Consider the following 14,246-nt stretch of genomic DNA (forward strand, 5'->3'; position numbering starts at 1 on the left):
GCGCATGCGCAAAGCAACTCAACCCTCAAACCCGGATGTAACCAACGCCTAACCTGACGGTGGAAAAACGGTGAGTAGAGTTTTAGAAAAACCTCTCTTAAACTATTATTAAGTGGAAACTAAAGTGCGGGAAAGCGACTGATAGTAACATCAATTATTTACAGAGGGGGGGTGTTTAGTTTATTGAAGCGATAAACAGCGGGGAGTTAAAAGTTCCCCATCGATCACTGGTTAGTTTATCGCCGCTGACACGAGTCTGATTCATGAAGTTGTCATGATTTGTTAAATTATCGTTTGGTTACCGGCAAAGTTCCTCAGTTTGTTCGTACTTTCGCGATGGATTTGGGTTACCTCACTTCAAGCCAGCCCTCGGCTTTAGCCGCTGGCTGTACGTTTAATTCCACATGTTGAGGCTTTAAGTTTCAAATACTAATCTGATCAAATGGCTCATTCGGACGTAATTTTGGGCAGGATGTACTTATCAATGAGTCACGTCTAACTCGCTGCATTTTCCTTCCATAACTCTGGTATGCGGCTCATGCGGAAGTGCTCACTGTCATTAAAGCGATGGCGTTGGCACATGCAATAACAAGCCTGGTGGAAGTGATTTCACAGATGCCATCCGAGCTTCACCTCCCACCGAAATACCACGAAAAGGAGTTTACAGGAAAGCTTTGGAGTATTTAAACTCTACACTGAGTAGTCTTTGACCCGGATAGCCAGTTGCAGGAGTCAAAGACAAGATATAATTGAAAATAACCCCCTAAAAATCGTAAAACACACTTTAAAAAAACAACAACTAAAAGACATAGAACAAAAATTACCAAAAGATTTTTAACACCAAAAGAATGTAAAACACCAAAAAGAGACTTAAATGAATCAGACAGAGATGTATTTCTGTCATCGCCCAGGCAATAAAGCTGAACTTTTTGATTCATAAATCTCAATGGTTTGAAGATCAATACTCGATTGAAACAAAAGTATTTAAACAGTACTTGTAATTAAATTATTAACATTTTGTAGTTTTAGCATTATGAGTGCTTTATTACTCGCAAAGATGATAGAATCTTAAGTTGTGATGCACTTTGCAAACCTGAATTCTAAATCTATTGTTTTGCTGTTGTTTGATTTAAATGTGTCTGTTCTTTGTGTTTGAGCGGCTGTACATGAAGCTGTGCAGTGTTTCATTAGGAGATCCCACTATGAATGATTCTGCATCACTTCCTTTATTTTTGTCTGGTATATTCTTTGTTGGGTATGTTTTTGTTGACACACTCGTGATGTTTCCTATTGTCCCTTTGTCTTTATAGATGCAGACTATAAAATGTGTAGTGGTGGGAGACGGTGCAGTAGGAAAGACCTGCTTACTGATCTCCTATACAACTAACAAGTTCCCATCAGAATATGTGCCCACGGTAAGAGTTAAACCACTGTAACATCTCATCACGGCTGTTTGTTTCTTTAATTTATTTGACCTGTTTGTTTAATATCTTTTGATCGAAGGTTTTTGACAACTATGCAGTGACAGTGATGATCGGAGGCGAGCCCTATACACTGGGCCTCTTCGATACAGCAGGTAAAAAAAGAATTGATAGGGTCTCTTGTTCTGTGTTAATTCTGTTGCTGTTAAGCTTAAAGAAAAACTCCCTTGTTCTGTCGTGTCTTGTGATTGCTGTTCTCAGGTCAGGAGGATTATGACAGGCTGCGTCCTCTCAGCTACCCACAAACAGATGTCTTCCTTGTATGTTTCTCCGTGGTCTCACCCTCGTCCTTTGAAAACGTCAAAGAGAAGGTCAGTTTTAGACTAGCTGAGGTATGTCCTTATCTAATTTTTAATATGTGGTGTCTCCAATCCGACAATTACATAAAGGTTTTTCAAACAGTCCCAATCTGTCGGATGTAAAAAGAACAGAAGAATCTTTGAATAAATTCTTACTTTTCTATTTTGTTTGTTTCCAGTGGGTTCCTGAGATCTCTCACCACTGTCCACGGACTCCCTTCCTGCTGGTGGGCACACAGATGGATCTGCGAGATGACAGCAACACGGTGGAGAAGCTGGCCAAGAACAAACAGCGGCCTCTTTACCCTGAAAGCGGGGAAAAGCTGGGCCGTGACCTGAGAGCTGTCAAATATGTGGAGTGCTCCGCCCTCACACAGGTATGGGTCACATTTTCATCGCACTTCATAAAAAACTGAAAGCAGCATCGCCGCCACACTTTCTGCTCTCCTTCACGCTTGGTTTCTCTCTTCCTCCTTAACCAGCGAGGACTTAAGAATGTGTTTGACGAGGCCATACTGGCTGCCCTGGAGCCCCCTGAGCTCAAAAACAAGAGGAGGTGTGTTCTGCTATAGAAGAGCAACGACAGCGAGGGATTTATTGGCGTAAAAGCCTGATGGAGTGATTCGAAAACATCACAAAGATCAACGGCCATTTTGGGAGAAGAAAGGTCAGCCAAAGGGTGAGGGAGGGAAAATGCCATTGAGATGTATTCTAGTGCAGTTATACACTGACTGTGCCTTCAAAATCATGTTTGAAAGAGGCTGAGGGCGCAAAAGCTCCAGTGTGCAGTAAACACAATAAGTGTCGCTTATCTTCTATTCTGAAAACTGTTAGAAACTGCAGTGTTTTCTCTACAAATATTCACGTGGGGCAGGACCCCCCCCCCCCCCCTTGCTACTATTGCCTCTTTTTTTAAAGAAATGTCCTTTTATATAATTGCCTTTAAACTCCTCCGGTGCTTGACTGAGTCCTGCTCAGTCTTTTAAACCCATTGGTGGACGATAAGAAAGCGGAAACACTTATATTCAGCATCAGTGCATTAAATGAGGCAACTTAATGTACATTGCTATTCTCTTCTCTGAGCGTTCTGCACTGAAGAATGAAAGCACAAGAGATTTATCATCACTCCGAATTAACGTCGCTGGTTATGTTCTTCCAACTAATGCTGACACTTCATGAGGCCAAATACATTTTCACCTTTTTCCTTTCTTCAGGTGACTTATAGATTTCTATTTTATTCTTTCCTTTGTGTATATTGTATGGATTCAGTGATGCTGTTATGGAGGGAAAGAAATAGCTTTTTTTGCCTTTTAAAACTTGACTTTTATTTTATCAAGATTTTCTGTTGTTGGACTACCAACTTAAAGTGATTGATAACGTAACAAATTAAGTTGTAATATTTTCAATAGGTCTTATTCTTGATGGAGACTGAGATGATGATGTTTTCGAGTAAATTTCTGGGGTGTTTGTAATCACATGATATTTTTAATAAAATGTTTTGAAACAGGAAGTTGTTTCTCTTGGGGATAAACGGAGCAATGCAGCTCAACAGTATTTTTGAGTTTTGATTAACCGCGACACGGACGTCAGTTGGATTTTTTTTTTTTTACCTGACTGAGTGAAACATATGTCCATACTCCACATGCCCAGGTCTAGAGTCTTGTTATCGTTTCAACTGCTACTCTCAAGCATTTTACGTTTACCGAAGCACATCATTTCACCATTCCAAGTCCTAAAAGTGCTGATCAGTACTTTATAATCTGAAATCTATTCATGATGTGGTGGATGTATTTTATGATCTCCAAGACAGATTCCAAATGCTTTCAAAAAAATTTTAAACTGCAAATACTGGGATTTATGTGTGCGCACATCTTTACAGCCCTTTCTATCCAACTCCTCATCTCTGCTCAAAGCCACAGCTCAAGTCTCAGTTGAACAATTGTGTGATTTTGATAAGAAATGGATGCAACATAACTGGTCATTTAATCCAAAAATGTTTTATGGTGTACTCTTTTAAAATGTGGACCCAATCACTCAAACAGCTTCACTGCATTGTCTGTGATTTAGGAAAGAAAGAACACCCTCCCACACGAGCCTTTCAAAATAACCTCTGTGAGAATAACAAAACACAAGAAATGGTGATTAGAAAGTGAATTAAATAAAAGTTTGGTACGTTGGATGAAAACTACTGTATTTATTAGAGTTCTTGAACACACCTAAAAGTACTGGTTGTGCAGGAACAAAAAGAGTTTCACATGAGTGTGACAGATACTGATGTCAGTAGAAGTTATTCTTCCCGGTGAAGTGACGACTCTGATAAACAAATAAATAAACCAGAATCAAAAAGGAAACAGTAAATGTTCAGAGACCTTTGCTAGTCTATGATGCAACGAGCATAGCTTTTATAAAATGAGAAACAAAAATTGCTGCTGTGTTTGTGTGTTAGTTCTGGTTAAGTTCAGCTTTAAAAGCTTTGTCAGTTCAACGTGCGATTAACTTTGTGTGTGTGTGTGTGTGTGTGCGTGTGTGTGTGTGCGCGCTTGCCTGTGCTTGCCCACCTCTCTCACTGTGTTTTCAATTGAAGAGTCACTTTGCAAGAAAAGTTCTTTGTTTCTACGTTTTTGCAGCGTTTACAGGAGAATACCTGAACCAGACTGCAACTTCACCGCTCCTGGATAAAAGTTACTCAAAGTAATCTGCTTTGAAACAGTAATTGATTTAAATATGTGTCAAACAGCTGCAGAGCTCAATCCCTTCTGCGTTCAGGGGTGTCGGCCCGGTTGATGGTTTCGTGTTCTTTCTACCGCCTCCGGTCGTCCTCAGGCCGTCTCACACTCTGCAGGTGTGAATGGTGACTGTGTTCTTGCACTGCTGACAACGGACCGAGCAGCACCAGGAGAACTTGCAGGAGCAGCGCTGCACCACTTCGGCCCGACCCGCCCTGTACCCGGGGCCACAGCAAACCAACTCACAGCCATCGGGGGCCAGACGAGATGTTCCTGTGGGGGGGGGGGAAAGTGGTTAACGTTCTTTTAGGAGGTTCCCCGGTTCACTGGCAGCCAAAGCTCGTGGATGTATATTGGGAAGGAAGGCTGACCCAGTGTGGTCTGCTCCAACAGACGAGCCACTACACAGACTGGAGCAAAAGTTTGTTCTAAAGAGAAATGGGTCAGAATACACACTGCATCAGCTTGGTGTGTGAGGGGAGCAAAATAGGGACTTGCACCAAATTAAGTTGTCTACCTTAATGTCATGGTTGATCGGCTTTTTACCAATAGGATGTAATGGTGCTAATCTATTGGGTGAATTTAGACATAAAGTTAGTGTAAACATGTATAAGAAGTACATGACAAGACAAATGTGGCACATGCGCCTCTGTCGAAATAAAAATAATGTTCTTCTAATGAGTTTGGGGAACTCTGCATCAGGTTATGAGGTTTTACTGCACCTGGTGTTCGTATGAGAAAAGTAAATGAAAAAAATTTATAAACGGCAACATTCATTTTACAAATTGGGTCATTAGAGCTGCTTGCGAGTCATTTGACTGATGATTAAGGTTCATTAGATATTAGCAGGATCTGAGAGTTTTGTCACAGTCCACGGCTGGCTTGTGGTTTTGTGTGATGATCTCACCATTGCATCTCCGCCCAGCCGTCCCGGGAATACCGTTGTCCGGGTCGAGGTGACAGAAATCTGGGGAGGGGGCAAGATACACAAGGTCTCTGGCAGCTGGAGGTTTGACCTGGAGATCCCGAGGGAGCAGGGCTGTCCTGGATCCTATCCGGGTCAGGCGGACCTAGGAGGGCCCAAAGTCATAATTATAACTATAAATGTTTCAAAGCAGATTTTAGTTTTTTGTGTCTGTTCTTCCCTTTTGTCAACTTCAGATTTTCACTTTGGATTCTGGTACCTCTGTGGCTCCATCGAAGCGTTCTTTGAGAACAAGGCCAACACGCCTGAATGGAGGCATGACCTTCCAGCACGTCCTCAGCTCGCAGGAACCGGAGACGCCATGACACTTGCACTCCACCTGCATGTTGTGAAGGATGGCCTGAGGAGGAGAGGATGGTGAAGAAAACATGTTAACTAGATGAAATGGAGTCGGATATTATTACTTTTTTTTTTTTTCTCCTCCAACCTTTCGACCAGCCTCGTTGTTGTGGAGGTTCATGAGTGGTCGCCCTGCCGACAGCCCTTTGGCCCGTTCTGGTTCATCCACAAACGTTTGGGAGAAAGCCACACCGTAGGACAGGTTGTCACTGCACCCCGACCACTGGAAACCTGTGGCAAGACGGCGTGGTTTGAGATGATCTGTGTCACTGCAGCCTTGAAGAATTCTCTACAATCAGTGTTCTTGATAAATCCACTGTGGCTCTGCAAAGCTGTCAGTCATGTAGGTATCCTCCTCACAAGCCATGATAGGGAAGTTTGGGCGGGTAACAAAGTGAAACGCTCAGAAGGTGTCGCCCACAAGCAGCATTGTAACGGCAGTTCTATGCTCTGACTCAGAGTGGATTCATTCTTTACATTTTCATGGCGCAGGGTCCAAAGCTCACCCTCGGGGCTGACCCCCCTGACCTTCCTGTCACAGCCACACCTCTCCAGCTCCCCACGAGTGCAGGCTCGGGTCACAGCCACTGCCACGGCTGCAGAGGACAATGCATGCACAAAGGCCGCCTCACGAGTGCCTGCAACCACAACGGGGACGTGACACAGAAAATGTCATTTGGAAAAAAGTATGTTTGTTATTAAGTGTATGTTTGATTTTTGATTTATTTTTTTTTTATCCCATGTTCCTCTATGACATTGTGTCAATAATGACTGTACCTTGGTTCATAACTCTGCCAAATACATTGATCCCACGTGGGGTGGTGGAACAGTTCCAGCGACGATTCCTGAACTGGTGCTGGCACTGAATTTGGCAGTGACGTACAAAAAAAAAGAAAAAGACACAGATGCTTTAAATGTAACCTGTGCTGGTCAATGCACGTCTATTGTTTGTTTAGCTGGTGCACCACCTTCATGGCTTTCTGATGCCTCCCAGCATAGAGCAGCAATGATTTAGTTTTTCACTGAGAATGTGCTTTCTGCAGATCATCACAGCCGTACCTCTTCTATGACCATCTCTGCTGCTTTGCGTACGGACTCCATGACCTCCCCCCGTGCCCTGCACACCCCCACCTGTCCTGGGGTGAGCCCCCTCAGCCGTGCGCATGGGGCAGCACCGGACACGGGCCTGGAGCGAGGCAGCCTCGCCAGGGAGCTGGGACACAAAAAGAGAAGCAGCGCGGTGATTCACAGCAGGTTTTGTGGGACAATAAAAGGGAAGATGCATAATTAAGTAGAGGGTGGGGGGGTTAAAGAAGAGGAGCACAGAGGTACTAAAAAGGATGAAGCGGTAACGACGGGGTAGGATTTTAGAGAGGACGGAAACGAGGGGACGACGAGGAAAGGAAGACAGAGCGGAGGCAAAGAGAAAGAAAAGGGAAAAGGTCACCGGGAGTGAGACAAAGAAGGAGAGGGGAGCGACTGAAAGAGATTTAGAGACATGTCACTATCTTTTAAAAGTTATAGCATGACAAACAAACTCTGTCTTTCTCCTCCTCCCTCACACACTAGACTTACAGCCAGTTGGTTGCCATGGTGGGATGGGTTGCCCATAGCAACAGGAGGAGGAGTGGTGCCGTGAGATTGACAGTGGAGACAGTTGGCATCAGACTGTCTGTCTGTCCGTCCGTCTCCGTGTGTCAGGCTGGGTGTTTGGACAGCACGCCGCCCGTCTCCACAGTTGAGGTGCGCCGTCCAGCTGCGAGTGAGTTTGTTGTAGTTCGGTTTAAGTTTCCGCTGCAGAGTTTGGGGGTGATCCCCTCATATCTATCCCAATCAACAGTGAGAGTTTTTGAAAAAAAAAAAAAAATCTTATTTGTTAATAAGTTTAAACCTAAAATATTGATTCCACGCCGAGGATATTCTAATTTCCCATTGGTACGTTCATAGAAAGGAGAGTGCACAAATAGATTAAAGGTTAAATAGAAAGTCTGTATTTATGTATATATGAACATGAGACTGCTGCTGAGTAAACTGTTCAATGCAGGAGGGAGAGGATAAATGTTATGCTGGAAATGTTGTTTAATCTCCAAATGAACAACCTTCATACTCTATTAATCAAGTTCAATAAGTGGCTGCAATTACCATTTACAAAGCAGAGAAGGATGTGACTTGTACTCCTGGAGACTTTCCAACTCTATTCAGATTAATTAACAGACAACCTTAGATTCATATCAGATATTACTGCAAAAAAAAGTCTAAATTAATGGGTCGTATGCAAGAGTCATTCATTGAAGATTCTTACCATATATCACTTCTGTGAAATCCAGTTGCTCTTCTTATTGTCACAGAGTCGTAAAGTTTTTAAAATACATCAAATTCTGAACATCAAAGTTGTTTTCTTCTCCACTGCTGTCAATGGCAACAAAGACATACTCACGGGAATCTACAAACTGCAAACACAACTCATCCTTTTCCCACAAAAATAAGTCCATATATCCACTTCTAGTGAGAACTTAGTAGACTTTTTAACACCGAAACATCAAGCTTGAGATCCAGAAAAGAATTGTCAATGAAAGTCACTTTTTACAAAAAAGGAAAAGAATACAGCGGCATTGTGTCATCTTGTGCCGAGATTTATCCGAGAAAACAGAAATATGTGTCCATTCCAGGTTGAGAAAGGAAGAGTGAGTGAGAGCAGGGAGCTGGGAGTGATGGGTTATAAAGGAGGGAGAGAGTGAGGGAGGGAGAGAGAGGACAGGCGTGTGGAGTGATGCCGACGGAGGGAGGAGGCGGTTGTTGGAAGTGGGTGATGATCGTAAGTATTTAGAGTGTAAGTTTAACCTCTATTGTGTTGTTTGGGGAGCGGGGGGGGGGCAAGAGACCACAGTCATAGTTTGAACTTGAAGTAGAAAAACTGCACTCGTTGAAAATAAACGCAAAATCTGAATCTGTGTGCAAACATGGTGTCGTTATTTGCATCCGTGCAGTGTGCTTTCACTGCACAAAGTTAATGTACAGCCAATGCAAAATGCCACCGTTTTGCTTCCCGTATGAAGCATTTCCAGCTGAAAACTTAATCTCTGAGATGATCTGCAAAAATCCTCCCCCCAATAAGTATGACACAGCGTTTCTGTTGCCACATATATGTGGACGCATGTGAGAAAGTGTCTTACCTAATGTTTAATTTTCCCAAACTTTGTTGCTCATTTTACGAGTTTCCCCCCCTCCTCATCCTCCTGTGTCCCCCACATTTGCCCTCTCGTTCTCCCTCTCTCCCACTCTCTATATTGTCTCAGAAGAAGGGGTGACATTTGGACAAGGGGAAGAAAACACACCGCCGACAAATATTGGAACTGAGGCAAATAAATCACAAGATAGGAGGGAAGGGAGGGCATAAGGAGAAACTTGGATTGGTGTCATACAGGCGAATGCAAAAACCAGTAAAGAAAATAATAAAAACGTGCTTGTAACGTGTGCATTTAAAAGCAAGATTTAGTGGGGATGGCCGCGTAAATTCAATATTTGAGCAAAGTAAAAGAAAATACTCCGAGCAAGTATTGATTGATTCTGTAACAACGAGGAACTCCCACCGTATAATCAACTGTACTCCATGAATAAATCTGATTTACGACATTTATTTGTACTTCAATGCTAAATGTGAGAGCACCGTTTCTGTGCAGTAGTATTCCCAAGCCTTAATATTGTGTTTGTCATAATAGTAAAGCAACTTCACAAAGTGTTTATACAGAGAATCTTCCCCACTTGTTAGAATAAACATCAAGGTGATTTACGAGCTTAACTGTTATTAGCAGCGCTGTGGTTTATGTGACACAACCCGGGTTCCAACACTTTGAAAGATAAACATAAATAGTGGATCTATAATATTAAAGTTTAAGTCATAGAAATAAACAATGTATAATATAATGAAACAATAGAATTGGGTTTTTTTTTCACTAATTGCTAAACTAATGTAAGGCTGCTGTCAACTATTTTATCCACTGTGACATTTTCCTGTCTATAATTTGATGTAAAAGCTTATTAAACATGTTCATTTAGAGGTGAGGGCATCAAAATTGAACCTTAGAGGAAGAAGGAATTAACTTCAGGGTTAAACCTGCAGCTGCAGTACCAGCAATTATTAACAATCAGTTCAGTTTGGGTTGGGTTGCATTGAAAATCTATTTCCCTCCACTTGTTTTTGGGGGACAAAATCAGAGTAAAAACGTTTTAATATTGGAACTGAATGTTTTCATTAAAGGTATTATAGTACACACAACAAGCACAAATTCAAAGCTATAAAATCGTCTTCACTAACATCCTGTTTTGGAGAATACAGTTGGAGGCATTGATCAAGGAAATACCTTTTTGTGAGCTTTTTGCAAACAATCCTATATTGTGAAACACACAACGTTCTGCACTGAACTCAAAACTTCCCGCCGAGTCTGAGAAAAGACGAGTGTGACATGAGAGTTTGAGTTTAGAGTCGAATGACTGAGTCTCATGCCGTTGCGTGAAGCTGGGATTTAACGACTCGGTGTACATTTAGCTTCAGACTGTGTTATGGGTTCATTTTGTTTCTGATAAATAATCTTCAAACATTTGATTTGATTCAGAAAGAGAAGTTGTCTTCACACGGTCATTTGCAACAGGAGTTTGTGCTCCCAAAACAAGGCGACACATACTTTTTGAGTAGTCACACTTTATGTTAGTTTCCTACTGAACCCCATAAATACCAAGTAAAAGCTGTCAAATAAAACATCTGCATTAAAACATTTTGATCCCAAAGGCCAAGAATTTATGGTTCAAACTTATTTACTGCTTCTAGAAACCCATTTGTTGAATCAGCCAGTGTGGCGCTGACACCAAACATTTGCAGACTCGGTCAGAGTCCTCTGTCCGGGACTTGGTGGCCCATCTACCTGAACCCCCTGACACCCGGCTCATGAGTAAATGCTCGAGCCATCTCTCTCTCACACGCACACACACACACACACACTTTCCACTGTCTCCGTCTGCAAAGACAAGTTCATCCAGGCTCCCTGTCTTTCTTTTTCAGTCTTCCTCGTGTCGTATTCCTCCTTTGTGTCCCCTGTTTCTCCAAGTGACGTCTTCTGCTGTCTCCCACAGCAACGCCATGGTGATGAGCTGGCCACTGTCACGTCCGGCGCCTCTGTTATGCTCATCCCTTCACCCTTCTCTCGTAAATAACTTGCCCTCTTTTTTTATCTTTATCTTTCCCCCATTTTGTGGACATTTTATCATGCTGAAATGGTCCAGTACTGATTGACTGTAGCCTGGTTGCAGAGCGTAAAGCGACGCTTGTTAAAGCTTCAGCATGACATATATACGTGGAGATGACTTGCATTCCCTCTGTTGTAGCGGGAGGCTGCGGCCGACTTGGAGAGGCTCTGCTGTGAGGTGGGGCAACTCTAAACTGATCTGCCTTCTTCTGCTGATGCTTTCCATGGGATGGATGATTGGCCTTATTCAGAGACGGTCGCCTCAGGGTGACTCTGGACTTCCAGAACATATTCTCCTCTCCAAGGTCATTAAGAGATAGGAATGTGACCCACCACTTTTCCTTTTTTTTTTTTTCCTTTCTGCTCACTCCTTCATTTTCTTTGTTACTTCTTTGCACTTGAGGGTTACCTGCCTCTGCACTCTGAGTGCAGATGCAATAATCATATCAGGCAGAAACATGACCGCTGTGCACGAACACGCTCACATTGCCCAGGCATCTCCGCCAACAAAGAGCTGAATGCACTGCTGTGTATGAATGTGTGCGGAGCGTGTGCATGAATATTATGGGATGGCGGGCGGTGGTGTTGTCAGGCAGGGAAGTGGGGGTGGCGGAGTGGGCGGTGAGCTGTGCACATGGGGGGAGGGGGCAGAGGGAATGGACGACCCATGGATGTTATGGAAATGTGGTGGTGTTAAATTTGCGTGTGCACGAGCGGGTGCGTGTGGCGTGTGCGCACGTGCGAATGGATGGAGGGTGAAAACGACAGCCGTGCGTATGGGGCACAGAGACAGCAGCAGCAGGAGGAGGTGTTGGTGACGGTGTTGCACGTGAGCGGCTGTGCACGCGCATGCATGCATGTGTAAGGGCATTCAAGCAATAGTAGGAGACAACGGGGAGACATAGGCCATTGTTGCTATGCGATCTGCATGTACTGTACGGCGGGAGAATCTGCAGAGCGGCCATTGGAGGATCACAAAAGGCCTTTTGGCTCACATCTGCTCCGATCCCCCTTTAGTTGTGGAGAAATTTGTATATGTCATATATGAGGGATTTGATTTGGAATCAAAAAGCAGCTAGAGGAATGCAGCCTCTTTATTAACTGTGTTTAAATGGCTCTCTGGCCTTCAGCAAAGCACGGAAATCAGTTAATGGTCTCACTGATTTTAAGAGGTCAAAAAGCGTAAGCATATCATACAAAATGAAAGCCGTCATAAAAAAACACCAAAAAAAACTACGAATGAAAGAGGAATATACGATATCTAGCATGAGGTAATTCATGGCTGGTAACCCTCAGAGAGGCATTTATCATGCACAGTGGACAGGAGTTGATTCAAACCAGAAATTAATGATAAATAGGGAGTTTCCCCAAATGTCTTCACTTAACAAATGTTCAACTGAACTGCTTTCTTCCAGGTTTTTCTTTTTTTTTTTTTTTAAATGAGGCATAATACATTAAACTCTTCTTCAGTTGTTAATGTCAGGATTCCTGAACAATGGAGACAATGTGAAACACACAATGTAAAATAACACCAGACCAGGAATGTCACACAATCAGCCCCGGGGCCAAATCAGCTGACCGGAGAGTCCTGTCCAGCCCGCAGGATGACATCACAAAAGTGTGAATATTAGAAATACATTTACTGTTTTGTTTCTTTCAAAAGTAACTGGTGTTTCCTGTGGTGTTATTTACTGGGGATCATAATATTTTAGTATGAGTAGGAGACATCATACAACATTGAAAGCTATCTACATTATTGACGAGGTAACATTAGCATCAAAGTCGTACAGTGGGAGTGGATTTTGTAAACATGCATGCTGAATGCTGCAAACGGCTGCAAATGGACGTCTTTCTTTTTGACATATTTCTAACAAGGAGCCGTCATTAACGATGCCACTATGCTGACATTGCTCTATTGCTCTTAACCATTGTCATGCTGTTTGTATTTTTGATTAAAAAAAAACCATATTGCAACAAATACATTTTCCATAAATTGTTTGTACCTCTTTGCACTAAATAAAGGGAAATCATTTGCAGTTGTATTAATTTAGTATTAATATGATATAATTTTACTGGTCCGACCGACCCGGGGTCGAATTGAGACATATGTAGTACAGAGACCTAAATGAGTTTGACATCTGCACACGAGACAATAAAGCAGAAGTTAATTTAACCACTTAAAACCTCATCAGGGGTAAACCACTTAACATATGTAGGAGTCTTTTCCTGTGCTTCAAAGGGACTTTTAGGAGCACCATCTTCAAACTAGATTTGCCGAGCTGAAAGCATTATTTGACAAATGATATTAATTTATTTTTCAAAGCGTTTCACCGATACAGCAGGCCCTATACAGTCCCTCTGGCAACATGAAAGGACCTAAATAAAGCAGGTGGTTATAATGTTATGGCTGGTTTGATCAGAACTGTTTCCATATAATGCAGTAGTGAATTTGACTGTTTTTAAACACTTTGCCAGAGTCACAAATGATTAAATGCCTTGGACCAGACCTGAACTTGTATTTCTTGTCATCTGAAATTAGATTAAACTGCAATATTATCTTGTGTTTTGGAGCGTCTGCAGAATCAAATGACATCATCATCGTCAAGCCGTACACGCGGAGGAACAATGGAAAATGACCACAGCAGTGGTGAGGGGGGCTATTTATCCATGCTTTGTCCAACAGGAGGCATCAGCCTCTGATTCTGATAAACCTATGAAATAAGAAATAGATCAATAAATGCAACCTGCCACACCAGAACTGAAGGGATCCCACTCTCTTTACCTCCGTCTCACCAGACCCAACCAGCGAGGAGGTGAGACGCACATTTTTCATCATCACAAAGGAGCTTTTGCAAACTGTAGAGCCGCGTTGCAGCTGGAAGAATTGACCGTGGACGATCTGATTAATGTCTTTTGTTGTGAATCATGCGTCTTCGGACCGGTCCTGCTGTGAGCACTCGCTCAGCCAGGAGGCCTCGCTCTGACTTCAGGGAAGCCAAGCAGAGTCACGAGCATCCTGTCTGTTGCGAACTGACTTTACTTGTCTCATAATGTGTCGGTACGTCTGTATTCAGGACGATCACCCTCGTGTTTAGACGCCGAGTGCTCCTTCTGAGCTGTTTGGATTATTGGCACATTTAAAAGCTTTCACTTTGAACAATATCGACCTTGGTGAG

General features: G+C 42.8%; 2 protein-coding genes across 2 annotated transcripts; one reads left to right on the plus strand and one right to left on the minus strand.

Annotated features, from left to right (window-relative positions):
• On the plus strand, positions 1-3,286 carry cdc42l (cell division cycle 42, like). The gene is made up of 6 exons (XM_080471427.1): positions 1-70; positions 1,311-1,415; positions 1,504-1,576; positions 1,683-1,792; positions 1,960-2,157; positions 2,263-3,286. Exons 2-6 carry the CDS (start codon positions 1,311-1,313, stop codon positions 2,350-2,352), a joined length of 576 nt encoding a protein of 191 aa, XP_080327553.1. The 5' UTR covers positions 1-70; the 3' UTR covers positions 2,353-3,286.
• A 665-nt stretch (positions 3,287-3,951) lies between these two features.
• On the minus strand, positions 3,952-7,654 carry wnt4b (wingless-type MMTV integration site family, member 4b). The gene is made up of 8 exons (XM_080471426.1): positions 7,406-7,654; positions 6,890-7,043; positions 6,608-6,692; positions 6,337-6,468; positions 5,919-6,061; positions 5,691-5,831; positions 5,414-5,576; positions 3,952-4,779 (listed from the first exon to the last, which is right to left on the minus strand). Exons 1-8 carry the CDS (start codon positions 7,492-7,494, stop codon positions 4,610-4,612), a joined length of 1,077 nt encoding a protein of 358 aa, XP_080327552.1. The 5' UTR covers positions 7,495-7,654; the 3' UTR covers positions 3,952-4,609.
• Between the last annotated feature and the right edge of the window lie 6,592 nt (positions 7,655-14,246).

Source organism: Lipophrys pholis (genome assembly GCF_963383615.2).
Source record: "Lipophrys pholis genome assembly, chromosome: 9".
NCBI classification, from domain to species: Eukaryota; Metazoa; Chordata; class Actinopteri; order Blenniiformes; family Blenniidae; genus Lipophrys; species Lipophrys pholis.

Bases quoted from the DNA above. Each gene is read 5' to 3' on its own strand.
- cdc42l (XM_080471427.1), top strand. From the start codon at position 1,311: ATGCAGACTATAAAATGTGTAGTGGTGGGAGACGGTGCAGTAGGAAAG. The intron at 1,416-1,503 runs GTAAGAGTTAAA...TTTTGATCGAAG, and splicing joins CATCAGAATATGTGCCCACG to GTTTTTGACAACTATGCAGT. The intron at 1,793-1,959 runs GTCAGTTTTAGA...GTTTGTTTCCAG, and splicing joins TTGAAAACGTCAAAGAGAAG to TGGGTTCCTGAGATCTCTCA.
- wnt4b (XM_080471426.1), bottom strand. From the start codon at position 7,494: ATGCCAACTGTCTCCACTGTCAATCTCACGGCACCACTCCTCCTCCTG. The intron at 5,577-5,690 runs GTACCAGAATCC...GGGCCCTCCTAG, and splicing joins GCTTCGATGGAGCCACAGAG to GTCCGCCTGACCCGGATAGG. The intron at 4,780-5,413 runs GTGAGATCATCA...CCCCCCCCACAG, and splicing joins GGCTGGGCGGAGATGCAATG to GAACATCTCGTCTGGCCCCC.